The sequence below is a fragment of the Sciurus vulgaris genome (assembly GCF_902686455.1).
Source record: "Sciurus vulgaris genome assembly, chromosome: 1".
In the NCBI taxonomy this organism is placed as follows: Eukaryota; Metazoa; Chordata; class Mammalia; order Rodentia; family Sciuridae; genus Sciurus; species Sciurus vulgaris.
The window spans coordinates 174,827,145-174,844,800 of record NC_136461.1 but is presented as its reverse complement, the minus strand read 5'-3'; the positions used below and the strand labels follow the sequence as shown (position 1 = coordinate 174,844,800).

Below are 17,656 nucleotides of genomic sequence, written 5' to 3'. Positions count from 1 at the left end.
CTGTTTCGTTCTTGGTCTCTGTCAGCACTAAGGGTCTTACCATGCTATTAGTTCTCCTCTTTAGTATATCATTCTTTAAATGTTTGTTTTTTAAAACCAAAACAAAATACGCCTATAGTTTTAAAAGTGAAATGTTGCTAAAAAGAACTATAACACAACAGTCCCCTGCCCCTCTGGGGTCAATGACTTTCAAATCTTTTACCTTTTTCTTCAAACCTGGAGGTTAATTATATATGTATTCTAGACTTTTTTTTTGGCCCTGAGGATTATTACATCCAGGGGCCTCTAATCTGGTCCCTTTTCTTTTTATTTCTGAAACAGGGGCTGGCTAAGTTGCCCAGGCTGACTTTAAGCTTACAATCTCCTGCCTCAGCTTCCCAACTAGCTGGCATTACAGGCCTGTGCACAGTACCTGGCTATCTAAGACTGTCTTGTATTCATTTTTCCAACATTTTCAAGTGAGTGTTATGGGGACGGGGACTCCAGCTTTCTTCTATCTCCTCTTCTATGCCTACCCCCTCCCTAACTTGGTTATGTTATAATTTTAAAAAATTAAATACTTAGTGTTTTCATTATTATATAATATGGAAATACTTTTCCTGTGGAACCAAATAATATCTATGATTACCTTTACTCTTGCACAAAATGTATTTTTCTTCAAGTTAAACAGAACCATTAAATGAAAAATACATGAATACATGTGTGGCTGTGCTTAAACCTATGACCAACTCTTTCCACTCCTATGAAGTGCTAAAGTCAGAATTTTCCCCAGGGTCAAACAAGTCAGATTCTTTCTTGGAAATAATCTACCCAGAGCCTTTGTCTTTCTGTTGTTCAGGATGAGACTTTGCCTGGTTGGGAAGGAGCCAGGAGACAAGGGAAGTGGAAGAGGGGAGTGGGCAGGAGGGCCTGGGGAGTCAGTGGCTCCAAGTCCTTGAGGAAGGAGGATTGGACACCACCTGGAATCAGGGGGAGGAAGGCCACCTCTAAAACTGGACTTGAGACAACAGCAAGCATAGGTGAGGCTCCAGATGTAGTCCACGCTTGGACTCTGACTATGAGTGCAAGTGGATGAAGATCCCATCTTGATGTTTCTCTGTGACTTATGGGAGGTGAGGTTAAGCGGGGAAAAGGAGGTCAGTGTGGCTGGAGTCTTGGGGAGAGGGAGAAGGTTGAAATAGAACACAAATCAGATGCCTTTGGGTGAGGTCACCCCTGGGACGCACTAGGGAGCAGGAGGAAGGAAAGGGAGGGGCAGTTGCCTATGGATCTGCTCATCTGATCAAGGCAAAGAGCTGGGTGCCCCTTTAACCCATCGCCTCCCTCAATGTGGTCATTATCCATTGAGAAGAGCTTCTGCCAATCAACACCAGGGTTGCAGTGTCCTAAGAGAGCATTGGAGACTTAACCTTAGTGTTCTTTTCTAAAATACCTAGGTAAGCACATGGTGTGGTGGGCTAGAGAGGAAGTCACACACGTAAGCAATTCATTTCGTGGTGTTCCAGTTTAGGTGCCACGATTCTACTTTTTATCTCTCATTCGGATTGTTTTGAGAATACAGTGCTGAGATTCAAGTGTCTGTTGATATTAGCACAAATGTTATTAGTACACTGTCCACATACTCCTACTCTGAAGGAGTTTACCATCTAATCAAGTTTTTGTTACCTCTAGGGGTTCTGGATTCATTGTCTGCTCAGCAAAGAATTGAAGATCAGGACACAGAGTTAGCAAGCAAGCAGCAGACTTATTGCAAAAGCAACAGTAACAGACTTCTCCAAAGGAAAGGGGCGCTGGAGCTGGGAGTCCAGTGGGGGAGTTTGGGCCTCCTCTTTTTATGGTCTCTGGGTTTTTTTCCTTTCCTTATCTCCTACCCTGTCCATGCTCTCCTCACAATGATTGATTGGTGCCCACACTGTGTCCACATGTATATTTTCAGTTTTCTATAGGATCCCCTGCTTAGGAGCATGAGAATGGAAGTGTCCCTGATTAGGTCCCCACACTTTCGTCAGTTGACTTCATCAGAAGACCCTTTCCATGCTCCTTTGTTCTGGTCCTTCCCCTGACCTGTGTCCTTTTACATCTCCCTCACTTTAAGCAAATGAAGTATTAAAAGTCAAGAACATTCAACCAACAAACACTTAGTGGGTAATGTGAAGCGTAACAGATTCCATTTTTATTAGGTCTTTTTTTTAGGGTGAGGGGTACCGGGGATTGAACTCGGGGGCACTTGACCACTGAGCCATATCCCCAGCCCTTTTTGTATTTCATTTGGAGACAGGGTCTCACTGAGTTGCTCAGAGGACTCACTGAGTTGCTGAGGCCGACTTTGAACACATGATCCTCCTGCCTCAGCCTCCTAAGCCGCTGGGATTTCAGGCATGGGCCCTGCTTATTAGGGTTTTTTTAATTGTAAGGGATAAAAATCAAAAAAGGAAATGTATTAGTCTGACTGAAAGATCACGGAAGTTTGGCTGGCTCCCTCTTCTTGCCCCTACCTCAAGGGCTGCTTTCCTCAATGTGGACTGTATTCTCCCAGAGCCTCTTCAGGGTCCTGGTAAGGTTAGAGCCCCAGGTGAAGGCGTGAACCCTGACTGTCCTTCGAATGGACAGAGAACTCCACTGGGTGATGTGCTGGAGAGAAGGAGGAAAGAAGGTGGTGAAGAGTCAGGTGTCCCATGGCAATGGGAGGACGTTGGGGGATTTTGAGTAAGAGAGAGACATTTTGGGGTTTGCCTTTTTAAATATTTCTCTGGTGGGGTGTTTTGTGGCAAGAAGAATGGGAGAAGCAGACCTGCTGAGGAGGCTTCTGCAGGAGTGGAGGCCCGGGGAGATGTCAGATGGGTCCAAAGGGCTGGAGCTCGAGAGAAGTAGATGGACTTAAGAGATGGTTTAAGATAATGAATCGACAGATCTCCGCACCTCTTTGCACAGGAGTGTTGGAAACACTTCCTAAAGCTTTCTTGACTCCTTTATTTCTTACCTGTGGACACTAAATCAAATCAAAGTAATGTAACTTCCTGCTACATTGAAACAGCAAAGCAGCCACGAATGTTGGCACTGTGGGGTGTTCTGCAGTACCTCTGTGAATCCTCACCAAGCCCTCTGAGACAGGCACTAGATTATCCTATTTTAGGGCTGAAGAAATAAGGTATGGAGAGGGCAGCTACCTGCTCAGGTTTGCACACAGTCACATGACGTGAGTGACAGAACCTCTCTATAAACCCTCTAAACGGAGGGATTGGGAGAGCTTCAGGCTGGTAAAAGACATGGAGGTGCAAGGAGCGTGGCTCACCCAGGGACAGCCTGGAAGCTCCACCACCCTCACACTGTGCGTCTCTGGTTGGGCTGTTCCTGGGTTGTATCCTTTAAAATAAGCTGGTAATTGTGGACTGTTTTCCTGAGTTCTTTGAGTCATTCTAGAAAATTCTGAAGACTGAGAGGGAGTCATAGGAACCTGAATTTGTAGTGACCTAGAAAGAAATGCAGGTAACCTGGATGCCCTGTTTGCAGGTGGTGCCTGCCACAGGGCAGTTCTGTAGAACTGAACCTTTACGTGGGATCTGCTAATTTACCTGCTAATACCAGGTAAGTCACGTCAGAACAGAATTAAGTTGTTGGACAGCCATTTGGCATCCAAGAACTAAAGAACTGGTTGAGATGAGGCAAGGCCACACACATTTAAGGTCAGAAAAAATCTGAGACATGGACTTTTAGGGATGCTTGGAAATATTAAAAATGTTGAGAGTTAACTCCAAGACCACTCAGGATATGGATGATTTTATTACAAAATTTTTTTCCCTCCAAAATGGATGCTGTCTTGTTTGGAAATTGTGCAAGCTTTGTGGTTATTGCTCTGTCTTGACCTCTTTCCACACCCCTCGTCACCCTCACTCTGTCCCCAGAAAAACCCCACCAAAACATCTCTGCAGTGGGCTCTCTTGTGTACTTTGGAGCTGTCCACCTGAAGAGCAGTAGGTAAAGCAGCCCTGGCTGCTCCATCCTCCGGGGAGTGTGGAGGCTGGCTTTGTTCCCCTTTCACTTACAGAACACGTTTGATGTTGCAACCGAGAAAGCTGCTCTGGATATACTTCTGCCCAATGGAAGGAGCATTAAAGTGGAAATCCTAACATCAGATACTGCTGAAAGAATCCTAGAGGTAAATTTTGTTTATACTCTGGCCCCTGAGCTGAATTTAGGAGTGATTCTACCTTTAAAGCAGGGACTGACACATGGTTAACTTCCAGAAGTTTCCTGCCTGTTCTTTTATGCTGTAGATGACTTACCTACAGGAGGTGCTGGGATTTCCTGGAAGACTAAGCAAGAAAACTCGGCATCAGCCAATCCTCCAGAGCCTCCTTGGTTTTTTATCCCTGTAGGCATCAATTTTCCTGAGATCTCTGAGGGAATGCTAAAGGCTGCTTATGACTTCCTTGGAACTTAGCTAGGATATGGCCTGGAAATATGCTAAATGCTTTTCTATGGGCTGCACCAGGGTTGGGAGTAGGCAGGAGGGTGGTGCCCACCTGAGTACGGAACAGACCATATTCAGGATGGTGGTGACAGGTTCTGGTAGAGGGTGACAGGGGATTTCTTGAAGGTCCCTCCTCTGTCACATGGAAAACTCCTGTGAACAATACTCTATCAGGTCTAATTTTGAGTGCAGAGAGACAGACCTGAGTTTGGGACAAGTTTGAGACCCAGAAAGCACCCTCCCTTCTTCAGATGTGTTCTTCACCAGCTCTGCCTCCCAGACCTGCCCAGTGGGGCTGCCCTCTCCTCACACCCTTGTCTTTGGCCACGGCTCAGCTCCCTGGTCCTTTTCCTTTCCCTGCCCCCACCTCCAGGTCCTTTTCCTTTGGATAGTTTTAGTTCTAACACCCTAGAAAAACATACAGGGGCGTTCCTTGAGGAACTCAGGAAGTTTCTGGGATATTTCAAAGGAGAAAGTTCCCAGGCTCAAGTGATGGTATCTGACCCTTCCAGCCAGAGGAGGAAGTGCTGTGTTACGGACCAGCCTAGGCTCAGGGCTGCCTTGATCTACACCCTGCATCAGGGCCCTCTTACCAGTTTGGAGGCCCAGTCCTGCCCAGATGCTCCTGACCTTAGTGGAGTAGCCTACAGCTCCGATTATGAAACACCTCTTCTCTACATTTCAGATATTTATTTTGGACTTTGCTTCCTACTAAAGTCATTGTGTACACCCTGCACCGAACTTTTCTTGACTTGCTAACTTTCTGTATAATAAAAACAGTTTTATGAAAATACACACACACACACACACACACACACACACACACACACACACATCCCCAACCAAAAACTGAAGGAGAAGTGTAGTGATGGAGTGGGGGCCACAAACAGATGCCTCAGGGGCAGGCATGTGACCCAGGGCACAGGTGATATCAGGGTATAGTTGCTGGGTGGGGTTAATTTGGAAATGGTTGGGACTGTGCAGAACTTGAGGGCACTTGTTCCTCCGAAGACCCCATCATTGGCATGTTTTTCACACCCTGGCTCACTGGCCAAGCTAGACACACTGTAACTTAAGTTGTTGGTGGTGGTATCTCAGAGTCTCTTATCTGCTAGGGTTAGGATGAGCCCTGGATTCAGATTATAGTGCTTCCACAGACTAGCTGTATGAGTTTGGGGGAAGTTATTTAATCTTGCAAGACAGCATTTAAGTAATTATAAAAACAGCGTGCAGTCCATACAATGTGATGGTTGTTTATTGATCGGTATTTGGATTGCTATTGATATCAGAAAGAATGCCAGGTACTGAGCAGAGCAAGAAGTCTAGGGTTCTGCAGTGCAGATTGAGCATCCCCACTCTTAAAATCTGCAATACTCCAAAATCCAAAACTTTTTAAATGTCGACATGATACCACAACTGGAAAATTCCACATCTGACCTTATGTAGCAAGTTGCAATCAATACACAGGCATATTAAAAGTACTGTGTAAAATTGCCTTTAGGTATAAGGTGTATATGAAGCATAAATGAATTTCATACTTAGACTTGGGTCCCATCCCAAGATATCTCATTAAATTCCGAAATTTGAAAAACATCCCAAATCTAAAACCTCTGGTCTCAGACATTTCAGATTAAGGGATAGTCAATCTATACCATCTGTTTTGCTCAGTGTCCCTGGAATCGAAAGGCACATATCTGATGAGGTCCATTTGTGGTCTTAGAAAAATGTGCTCTCAGCGGATCACCTTGGCTCGTGAGAAGTGCAAATCCATGACACTGACATAATTAGGTCAGGTCTGTTTAACTGGAGGCTCCTCCCCAGAAGTGGAGGAGTTTCCATAAGAGGTGAAGTGAGCACAGGCACACCTTGATGGACATCCTCAGCAGGGGCTGGGAAGTTCTCTAGCTTGTGGGACCCTGCACTTGAAATTTTGTAACTGAAAGGCAGTTTCCTCATCTTCCCAGGCGTGCCTGCTGACACTGCGCTTCCCCTGCCTGCCTCACCCCATGCTGCCCTTCACTCACTGATGGACTCTAGAAGGGCCCACAACAAAGCTAAAATCTGGTGCTGCTGTAGTTTTATGGGTGGCATTTGTTTTGAAGCATCATTAACACTTGCTAAGAGTGAAAATGGGTCTGTATTTGTATCTTTATAAATTACTGTGTTAGCTCTCCGTTTCTATAACAAATACTTAAGATAAATCAACTTATAAGGAGAAAAGGTTTATTTTGGATCACAGTTTTGGAGATGCCAGTCCATGATTGGTCAGCCAAATTGTACAGGGCTGTGGTGAGGTAGCACATCCTAGCTGAAGTGTGTGGCAGAGCAAAACACCCCACCCACCTCACTGCCAGGAAGGAGAGAGGTGGGTCCGGGGGAGAGACAGACATCAGGGTCCCAGAGTTCCCTTCAAGGGCATGTCTGAAGGTCACCTCCTAGGTCCCACCTCTTAAAGTTTCCACCATCTCCCAATATCACCAAGCTGGGGACCAACTTTAACATAGGGGCCTTTGGGGTACATTCCAGATCCAAATGCTATCAATTCTAAAAGGCTTCTCTACTCTTCATTTGTGCCTGCTCCTCCTGTTTCTCTTCCTCAGCAGGGACACCTGTAGCTTTTGCTAAGTGGATCACAAAAGAAGGAAATCTGATCTAAGTGGACATGGGTCAGAGTTACTCTAGGAAAAGAAGTCTACCATGCCATCTCCTGCCACACACTTGCCCCGTGCATGTGGGAGAGCCCTGTCTCGCAAGCCTGTAATCCCAGTGGCTCAGGAGGCTGAGGCAGGAGGATCACCAGTTCAAAGCAGGCCTCAGCAATTTAGCGAGGCCCTAAACAACTTAGCAAGACCCTGTCCAAATAAAGTATAAAAAAGGGCTGGGGATGTTGCTCAATAGTTAAGCACCATAGGTGGATTCAATCCCTGGTACCAAAATAAAAAAGAGGTGAGAGGGGAAGCACGTGGTTTTCACACCCACGCTGAGAACACACACCCATACCAGGCCCCTTGTCAGACTGTCTCAGGAGGTAACTCACAGACCTCTAACAAGAAAAGTACCCCTTTGAGGCTGGTATTGTCCTACTGTCACCCAAAAACTCGGAGCCAAGCTTAGAGCCTCAGCATATGCAGGGCCATGGAGGCAGATCCTCATAGTGCTGTAGAGGGGACCTAGCGAGTGAAGATGAGGGGACCCTGGTGCCACCTTCCGGTTGGACAGGTGCAAAAAATCCAGAACCTACTGCATGACAGGGTGACTATAAAAAATAATGTACTGTGTATTTCAAAATAACTGGAAGAACGAATTTTAAACGCCTTTGCCATGAAAAAAATGATAAATGTTTGAGAAAAAGGAGTTACTTACCCCAATATGAACATTACACAATATGTATGTGTCATATATATAAAGTTGTCCAGTTTCCCATAAGTGTGTGTGATGCTTGTGTGTCAATTAAAAAACAAAAAGACCAGGAGTTCAAGGGAATCACCTGGGAGCCCAGTCTTAAAGGGGACCCCGCTGGTCAGGGAGGGAGATAGCCTGTGGTAGTGTGGAAGTTTCAGCTCAGGGAAGGTGAACGATGGACAACGTTGGGAGGTCACAGCTTGGTGGACCTGCTGGTAAAGATGAAATTGCTGGTGTTGCAGTGAAAGCCAGTTGATGTAAAGATCAAAGAGGACTATGAAATGAAGGCTGCCAGTGCCCGAGATGGGGTTTTTCGCTCAGCAAGTGTCACTTCACTGTCACAGAAAACATCAGAGAAGCAGGTCCCGTGTGCCAGAAGTGGACGGTAGCACTTGCACTTTTGTGTGCCAGTTAAGTTTCCCGGGTTGGTAATCCAGCCCATGGGGAGGTACGATGGCATGCAGGCCATAGGTGCAGGTTTACAGAAGACAAATGGTCATAGAGAATGGTTCCTGCCTTCCAGGGGACAGTAGGCACCAAAATGAGGCAGGACATGTGTCTGTACCCAATATAAGACAACCACCCTCAATGGAAGCCAGTCTCTGGGCACTAGGGTGGGTTCTAAATTTTCTAAAATGAGTATGTGTCATTTTTAGATACCAGAAAGATTTCTTTGTCCCCTGTCTCACAAAAGCACTTGTAACCTACGTGTATAGGTCACTCCAGTTCTTCACATCATAGTTAGGACATGTGATTGGCTCCCTGATGTTCTTCCTTTTGCTTATCTCTGGTTAAAGGTGGTGTCGCAAAGACTTGGACTGCGCCAGGAGCTCTTGGGTTACTTCGGCCTCTTTCTCATTCGGTTTCACAAGGAGGGCAAGCTCTCTGGTAAGAAGGAGTAGGGGGATGGGGAGGGCAGGTGTGAGCAGAGGTTCATCCCAGGAGATAGGAGAGTCACAGCTAAGGCGCCAGTCACACCCCAGGTTGCGGTGTGTGAACTGTCCTCAGCTCTGGATCAAAAGTTGGGGGAATAAGAGATTGTGTCCTTGTTCAGAGTGATCTGGGAAGAGTATGCCCAGAGAAGTAGGATCGTCAGGAGCACGACCTTGAGTGGTTCTGGTACCTGTTCTCTTCTGTGCCTGCCCATCCCAATCTGATGTCCTCTCCCCTTCACCCCTGGGCCTATCCTGGCTGCTGGCCTTGGGCCATGCCTCACCCTCCTTGTGGATGGAGTGTGCTTTAGTCAGCTTTTCTTCACTGCTGTGACTAAGAAATCTGACCAGCACAATTGTAGAAGAAAAAAGGTTTATTTGAGGGCTCACAGTTTCAGAGGTCTTAGTCCACAGAAGGCCAGTTCTATTCCTCAGGACTCAAGATAAGGCTGAACATCATGGCAGGAGAGAGTGGTGGAGGAAGCAGCTCACATCACGGTGATCAGGAAGTAGAGAGAGAGAGAGACTCCACTCTTCAGATACAAAATATATACCCCACAGACACGCCCAATTCCCACCTCCCCCAGCCACACCCTACCACTTCAATTAATCTGGGATTAATTCACTGATTGGGTTAAGAACCTTCCTGCATTGTCTCACATGTGAGCTTTTGGGGGACACCTCACATCCAAACCATAAGAGTGCTAGATCCAAGATGTCAGGATATCCCACACAGCATGATGTTTCCTTCTTAGGGAATATTCTTTATCAAATGAGGATGATAAACAAGATTTTAGATTCTTTAAAAAAGGCTAATGAGATAGTGAAAGATAACAGTCCAGTTCCCATGGCTATTGCTCTCCTCTCTGGTTCATTCTACATATTACAGGCTTTTAAAGTTATGAAATGGTATTGGTTATCTTAGTTTATGTGTGTCCTCAAGAAGCAGTAGGAGGTGATTTTGAGTTGGAAGGTAAAGGATTTGGGTGTAGGCTGGGCCCTAGGGGCTATCATCTGCCAGCCACGACCCTGGGCATCTCCGGATCTATTTCTCCATCTGTATCATAGGGGAAAATAGCCTACCCTGTCGCCGCCCGCGGCAATTTGTTACTGCCTGCAGTAACAATTGCGTGGGTATTTATCGGAGGTGGACTGGAAACTGAGCTACTTCTACTATTTTTCTCTTTAGTGCGCTGCTTTCTTGCTTGTTCACTTGTTCCCTAGCTTATAGGGGAAGAAAGTATCTGAGAGGAGAGAGAGAGAGAGAGAGAGAGAGAGGCTTTGCATAAGGGAGAAAGAGACTTTGCTTAAGAGAGAGACTACACTTTCAGAGATCTAGATCTTCTTAGGTCTGCTGCTTCTTCTTAAAGGTGCATCCTGCATCCTGCATCCTTTACTCTGCTATCTAGAGGTGTGGCTTTACTTCTCCGTTCTGCAATCTGCAACCTGCGTTCTGCCATCATTCAGAGGTGCTGCTTAACCGTTGCTTATCCGTCCTGCTAGCTGCTTATCTGGTTATCCCTGGTGCTTCCTATAGGTGTGTCTTATATACCTAAGACAGCCAATCAGCTTAGGATTAGCACAATTGAGGCACGCCCCTTGGTACCAATCAAGAAAGAATGAGGAATATCTGTTGACCACTAGCGCAGAGGAGACATTAACTAATCAGGCAAAGGTAGATCACGCCGTGTTAACATTAATTATGCGCCACCTCTTGGCTCAACGCCAGCCGCCATCTTAGGGTTACCCAAATATGTCTTCTGCACTACCTCAGGGCCAGGGATTTGATGCAGATCAAATAGTATTAATTTTTTTTTTTTTTTTTTTTTTTTTTTTTTGCGGTGCTGGGGATTGAACCCAGGGCATTGTGCTTGCAAGGCAAGCACTCTACCAACTGAGCTATATCCCTAGCCCAGTATTAATTTTTTGATGAACTTCAGAAAGTTAAAAATTATATCCTCATACAGGAGAATATTCTTAGTGTGATTTTTTTTTTCCAAAAGTAATGTCTGTCTTTCTCACTTGAAAGTCTCTGTGTATGAACTCTGTGTGCTGTTTCCACCAGCCTGCCTTTCTTTTCCCTTTCTCTAGTTGTGAAGAAGTTGGTGGACTTTGAACTCCCTTACGTTTGTCTTCGAAATGCTGAGGTGGAAAACTGCAAGGTTGGACTCAGAAAGTGGTAAGTTGTTATGGTGACAGAAAACCTTGTGCATCACACCATGTCCGCATCTCACCAATGGCCTGGCCTGCCCATAGCCCCGCAATGGGAGAGAGACCAGGAACTTGGGAACGTTAAGAGGAAAGATCATGAAGAAGAGAGGGGGGTGACATGAATCCCAATATTTGTCCTAAAGAAAATGCGGAGGATGACTTCCACTGGTCTCAAGGGAATCCTCAGGGATATTATAATGAGGACCATGGCTTCTGTGCTGCTCAGAGGCAAGCAAGAAGGGAAGGTTTGAGAGATAGCAGAAGGGGCAGAATGGATGGGAGCAAGATGTCGCTGGTCATGGGTTTGCTCTGGAATGGATTGCTAACTGTATTGATTGAAGGATTCTTGACAGTTACCAGTAGATCTGATTCATCTGTTGCGCTGTGGTAGTCCCTGGAGGTAAAAGGCAAACTCAACCAATTTGCAAGGAATTTGAACTCTTAAGTATTCATCTTACCTTCCTAAAGGCTATGCCAGGGTTCTATGTACCAGGGTCACTCATGTTTCCAGCAATAGAACACAAGTGTTCCTCTGCAGAAAATCCTATCATTCCCCAGAAACAGGGGTCCTCTGGAGAACATGGAACAGACAATGACAATGAGAAGCAGGACCCTTACCCACCCATCTGTAGCCCCTCGAATTTATTACCATTGCTACTTAGGTTTGCTTTCTCCCAGCCCAGTTATTCTGTAATCTGAGTGTAGAAACCTTAAAGAAAGGCATTTCAAAATATGGGGATAGTAGTTAACTTGACCTTGTGGAACCTTCTGGAGCTCCAGTTTGTGGTTTCGAATTTTAGAACATCCCCTGCAAGGCTAGAAGTTAACCGCTCAGAAGTGTTCTGAGAAATTGTCAACTCTGTGGCATGGAACCCTGAGAAGGGGTGAGGACTCAGGCCTAAGGGTTAGAGAACATCGGTTTGGAAGCTGCTTACCACAGAGTGGCTGAGCACAGTGGTTCCTGGACAGAGTTTCTGAACCTAAGTCCCAGCTCTCTCAGGTTTTAGCTTTATAACCTTAGCCAAGTTATTTAGGCTCCCTATTCCTCCCTTTTCCCTATTTCTTTATCTGTAATATGGGAATATAGAATAGTGCTTTCCTCCTAGGATTCTTATAGAGTGATCATATATGCTCCAAAAGTTTTAGTCAGGTTTTTTATTATTGTAATACTGATGATAATTATAATCATAGCAACCATAGAATCACTGGGGCTTAGCTTTTTCATTTGAGATCACAGAAGAGAGGACGATTCTGTCCCTAACCTTGATGCTTGAATTAGAAATTAGGCTTTGTCTATGTCTTCATTAAAAAAGTAAATTCTAGATGATAAGTGAAAGATAAAACATCTGCTCATCATAAGCCAGCATCTGGGTCTAGGTAGACCATCTCTGATTAGGGGACCAGGAATAAGGGAGTCTGCTTCTGTTGCTGGAGCTGAGAATCAGGTTTCCAGAAGGGGAGAGCCTGGCAGAGCCTCCCATAATGCCTCCCCCTCTTTCCAGAGGAGGCTGTACTGGGTGAGGGTAGGGAGGCCAGCTCTAAGAGCTGTGTGATTCCAGTAGCTGAGGCCTCTTAGCAAGGCCTAGTCAGAGTTTCAAGAATTTTTTTCTGTCCATGACTTCTCTGGGCACATCTTCCTGGTTCCTTTCAGACCAGCTGTGCCCACTCTATCTCATCCTCTGACTCCAGAGCCTCATCTTGGGGTGGGTTTGGGGTCCTCCATCTCTCTGGAGTGAATAGCAGACACTATTCTGTGCTCCTCAGAGTCCTCTGGGATGTGGTAAAGAGGTAACCACAATGTCAATGGAGATGCTTTGGTGGCTTCTCCCCATCCCCCAAATGAAGATGACCTTCAATCTCCATTTTCATTCTTTTCTGAGTCTAAGTCAACCCTGCCAGTCTAGTCACAGGACAGTGGCTGCTTGCCTCTGCCTTCCGGTTGGTTGTAGATCAGCCAGGGCACGCCCTTCCTGTTTCTGCCTATTCTTAGCATGCTGCTGCACATACACAGCCCAGAATTTCAGTTCATGCTGGTGATTCTGAATCTGACAGACAGAAATGGAGTCCCTGCTATTTGCTACTCATTCTGCCAAGACCCAGAAGGGCACTTCTGAACAGAGGTCGGGGTCTTGACAGCTCTTGTCAGGAAAACTTGATCAGAGCAGTGGTCAGGATAAGCTCGATGCTGATAAAGCACAGAAGATGGATTGCTAACACAGCCTTGGGGACAGACACCAGAGAAGGAGACTCTGGAGAGCCTTGTAGAGAAAGGCAGATAAGCCAGGCATGGTAGCTCATGCCTGTACTCCCAGTAGCTCAGGAGGCTGAGGCAGGAGGATTGTGAGTTCGAAACTAGCCTCCACCACTTAACAAGGCCCTAAGCAACTCAGGGAGACCCTGTGTCTAAATAAAATATTTTTAAAAGGCTGGGGAATGTGGCTCAGTGGTTGAGTGCCCCTGTGTTCAATCCCTGGTACCAAACAAACAAACAAAAAACCAAACAGGCAGATAAGTCAGGGGAGGAGGGCAGTAAGGCAGCACTCCGTCCATGCAGAAGGAGAGGAGAAAAGCTCAATTGGAATGCATTAAGTATGGGAATGATGACAGATGGTAGGGAAATAAGAGCAGGGTGACCCCATAAAGGACCTCAGAAGTAAACAGAATAAGTGACCCAACTCCCAGAACTCTGACAGTCAGAGAACAGCCACTGGGGTTGGACTGTGGATCGTGAGAGTGAGACAGAAAGCCTGGGAAGGAGCTTCCCTGAGCAGCTCAAGTGAGCAGTGAGGGTGACCGGGTAGGCAGCAGTGGGGAGGTGTGGGGCAGGTGACCATGCTAGGGGTTGAGGGGTGGGGAGAGGAAGTCCAGGACTGGATGGGCAAGAATGAGGCTGGGTGGGCCCAGGAATGCAGACCATTTCCCCAAAGCGTTATTATTTTATTTTTGCATTTTCACTCTCAGAGCTCATCAGGTAAGAGCTCATAGCATAAAAAAAAGTAGGAAACAGAAGAGCTGGAGGGAGGAGGTGAAGGCTAGGCAAGTCCAGTTGCCAGCGGGGTGTGGCTTGGTGAGAGAAGGGGCCCCTGCTTTCAAATGCACTTCCTCCAGGTGTGCCCTTTAGCCTGTCCTATGAATTCATGTAATGCTCCTAAATTATGTAGGTACATGGATCCAGCCCTTGACTCAATGCTGATGGACTGCAGAGCAGCCATAGATCTGCTGTACATGCAGGTGAGAATACCGTGCATTGTAGGCCATTTGGTTTAGAATCATTTTTAAAATGTTAAATAGTAAAGGATTGCATCCCATACCTAGAACAGGCAGATTCAACTAGGATTGAGGTGACTAGGGACTGGGGAAAGGAGAAGGGAAAGTTACTGTTTAATGGGTACAGAATTTTTGTTGGAGGGTGGTGAAAATAATTTTGGTATAGATAGCGGTAATGGTTATACAACATTGTGAATGTATACAGTATCGCTGGATTGAACACTTATGAATGGTTAAAGTGATAAATGTTGTGCTGCTTCTATTTCTTACCATTTTAAAATTTAAAAAGTAGAGCAGTTTACAGAGGGAAATAATATTTCAATCTTTATTTTAACAGTCATTCTGTGAATTTGCAGGTGACCCTGTCACCTAGGCTAATTAGATGAGCCTAGAAAGGAAAACCCTGCAAATATAAGGTCACACATGGTCCCTAAATCTTCCTATACATGACCTGCTTTTTCCCTGAGACAGGAGAGAGCACACCTGCTCCAGGGCTGGCTTTATGGTCACAAGGCCTGTGCAGTCATGTGGGGCCCGGTGCTCAGAAGGCCCCCCTGGGCTTGTTTGACACTCTGCTGTTGCCATTTTCAAATTCTTAATAACTTATTAACAAGGGCCTCTGCATTTTCCTTTTGTGCTGGGTAAGTCCTGCAAATTATGTTGGTCCTTCACCCCCTAACCTCCCAAAAAGTAAATTTAGAGTTGGGTCTCCTTTCCCTTCCCCTGTCTTGTGTGGCAAAGGTTCTGCCAGGCAGTGAAATGGTAGCAGATGCTGCCTCTGATCCGCCCTGGGGACCCCCTCCTCAATTCTCTACTGCTTTACTGACTGCTCCCAGGTGTTTCCTTGCACCAAGTCAGCATGCTTGCCAAGCCTGTGTGAAGCTCTGGGTTTGATCCCCAGCCCCAAAAAAAACAAAAAAAAAAAAAAAAAAAAAAAAAAAAAAAAAAAAGAAAAGACAAAAGAAACAGAAAAAGAAATTAGAACAAGGTGCCCCTTCCCTCAAATGGCCTAGCCCCATGTCAGAGTCATGCCTTGATGAAGGAGTGTGGGCTGATGTCTAGTCTCCTGACATTGCACGGTCACATGCAGGCACACACATTCCCGGTCTTCCTGTACCATCTTCAGTCAGTCCAAGTGGAGTGGCTGATGCCTTCCTTGGAGACACACGTGTTCTCCATTCCTCATGACAGGGCCTTCTGCAGAGCGTGTGTGATTGAAGCTCTTGAAAACCACAACTTAAGTGATTTTACTTATTTTTAAAATTACATTCTGCATGACCCCATTAGCCAGTGTTCAGGGCACATGTAATTGAGTGGAGACCTTTGTCTGGACTTGACTCCCCCATTGTCTGACCAGTTGGGAGTGAGGTCTTGTACATAATGCATTCGAGTGATGACTTGTGAAACCATCATCATCTTTTCAAAGGTAGCCAAACAAAATGAGTTGTTCTGCTTATGTTATAGGACCCTTAAATCTCAGTGCTTGATAATCCTGGATCCCCCCCACCTGCCCACCCATGCTGAATACTTAAGTGTCAGCCAAACTTCCTGCCATGGCTGCTGTTTATCTTCATTACTTAGCTAAACCTCCTCTCCGACATCATTACCCTCTGCTAATGTCCAGAGGGTCTCTGACATCATATAGAATCAGGAAAGAAAAAGATGTTTAGTTCTTCCTGCTCATGCTGATCCAATCTGGTGTGGTATGCAGGTTCACTTTTGAGGACATTTAGTGACAAAGCCTTGGGGAAGGAGCTGTCTAGCCTGTAAGAATTCAGCAGCTTGGGCACAGTAGAGGCTTTGGTGCAGTGGTCAGACCAGAGTTTAACCTAACTCCTGCCACTTATTGACTCGGTCATCTTGAACATCATAACCTCTCTGGACCTCAATTAATCCATCTATAAAATGGTAATAATCATTCCTATCCCATAGAATAGTTAGGAAAAAGTCAATGAAAAAACCTAGCTAAAGTAGATTCTCAACAAAATGTTATTTTTCTTCTCTTTAAATCCTATATACCTTGCCCCCAACATAAACAGAAATGCAAAGATGTATTCAGCTTTTCATTTTCCTTTTGGAGATAAGGCATACCCTGCCAGGACATAATATACAGACTTATGTTCAGGCTAAGGTATAAAGAAGTCCCTGGTAACTGGCAAGCAACTGTTGAGTGTTGGCTGTATGTGGGACATTGGGCAGGTGCACTGATATGAAGGACATGAGGTCTTCACTTGAAGGGTTGACACTCTGAGGAACAACGGCAAATGCTGTTCAATCAGGAGACCTTGAAGTAGCACAGGTGAAGCACACGTGGCTGATGAGGTACGCCTCACACCAGAGCTCCCGGGATCAGGCTGGCGCCAGAGGAAGGGAGCTGGGAAGTGTTCCAGAAAGGTCCCTGCAGCACAGAAGGCAGGCTGCAGCCAATGGGCTTTATGGCTTTCGTTTTTCACCTTGCTTCAGAGCAATCCTGATGGGCTTCCTCAGAGGGTGGTTGTTCTCCAGGCATTTCTGCCTTTGAGCCCAGTATTGTTCTGCTGGAACCTGCAGTGAATTAGGAGACAACTGAGAAAGCCATTCGAGCTTTGGAGTTTGCAAACATTTGTGCATGGTGGTGACCCAAAATGGAGCAGCCAGGGCACAATGAGACACCCAATTTTAATTTTTTTAAGAAGTAAAATATTTTCACCTTTTCAAAGTTTTACAAATACAGAAGACTGTACAACAAAAGTACAGACCTTAAATTTGCCATGAACTTCAACTGTTAACTTTTTTTTGGTGTGTTTATTTCATATATATTTAGTTTACATGCACATACATTTGCTTGACTTGTAAAACTCATACAAGATTTGTTTTGATGTATACTTATTTTGTTGTTTTATAAAAAAATTAGGGTCTACTATTATACTCTTATTTTGTAACTTGATATTCTTTTCAGGTATCAATACCTGAAAATACCCCACTTTTAAAATGTTCTGTATAATTTTGAATGAGGGGATAACCTATTATTTAGTTAAATGTATGATCAGTTACTTATTTGGGGGCATTTCATAATAGCACCTACCTCACACAGTGGCCCTAAGGGTTACTTTTGTTTTAGAGCAATTTAGAACCTTGCCTGATACATTTTGAGCATTTTACAGACATCCTTCAGAATCCACAGGGAATTGATCCCAGGACCCACTGGGATACCAAAATCCCAGAATGCTTAAGTCTCCTAAATAAAATGATGTAGTATTTCCATATAACCTACACACATCCTCCCAAATACTTAAATCTTTAGATTGCATTATTATAATACCTAATATAGTTAAAATGCTATGTAAATTGTTGTTAGAATGTGTTGTTTAGGGACCAATGATGAGGGGAAAAT

The 17,656-nt window shown here is 45.2% G+C and overlaps 1 protein-coding gene across 2 annotated transcripts in view; it reads left to right on the top strand.

The window, feature by feature from the left end:
• SNX31 (sorting nexin 31) overlaps nucleotides 1-17,656 on the top strand; it is a 62,095-nt gene that overhangs the window by 20,294 nt on the left and 24,145 nt on the right. For both annotated transcript variants that reach the window (XM_079153733.1, XM_079153734.1), the window contains 4 exons: nucleotides 4,046-4,156; nucleotides 8,671-8,761; nucleotides 10,897-10,984; nucleotides 14,178-14,247. In XM_079153733.1, the coding sequence (XP_079009859.1) occupies nucleotides 4,046-4,156; nucleotides 8,671-8,761; nucleotides 10,897-10,984; nucleotides 14,178-14,247 (360 nt within the window). The remainder of the gene's footprint in view (nucleotides 1-4,045; nucleotides 4,157-8,670; nucleotides 8,762-10,896; nucleotides 10,985-14,177; nucleotides 14,248-17,656) is intronic.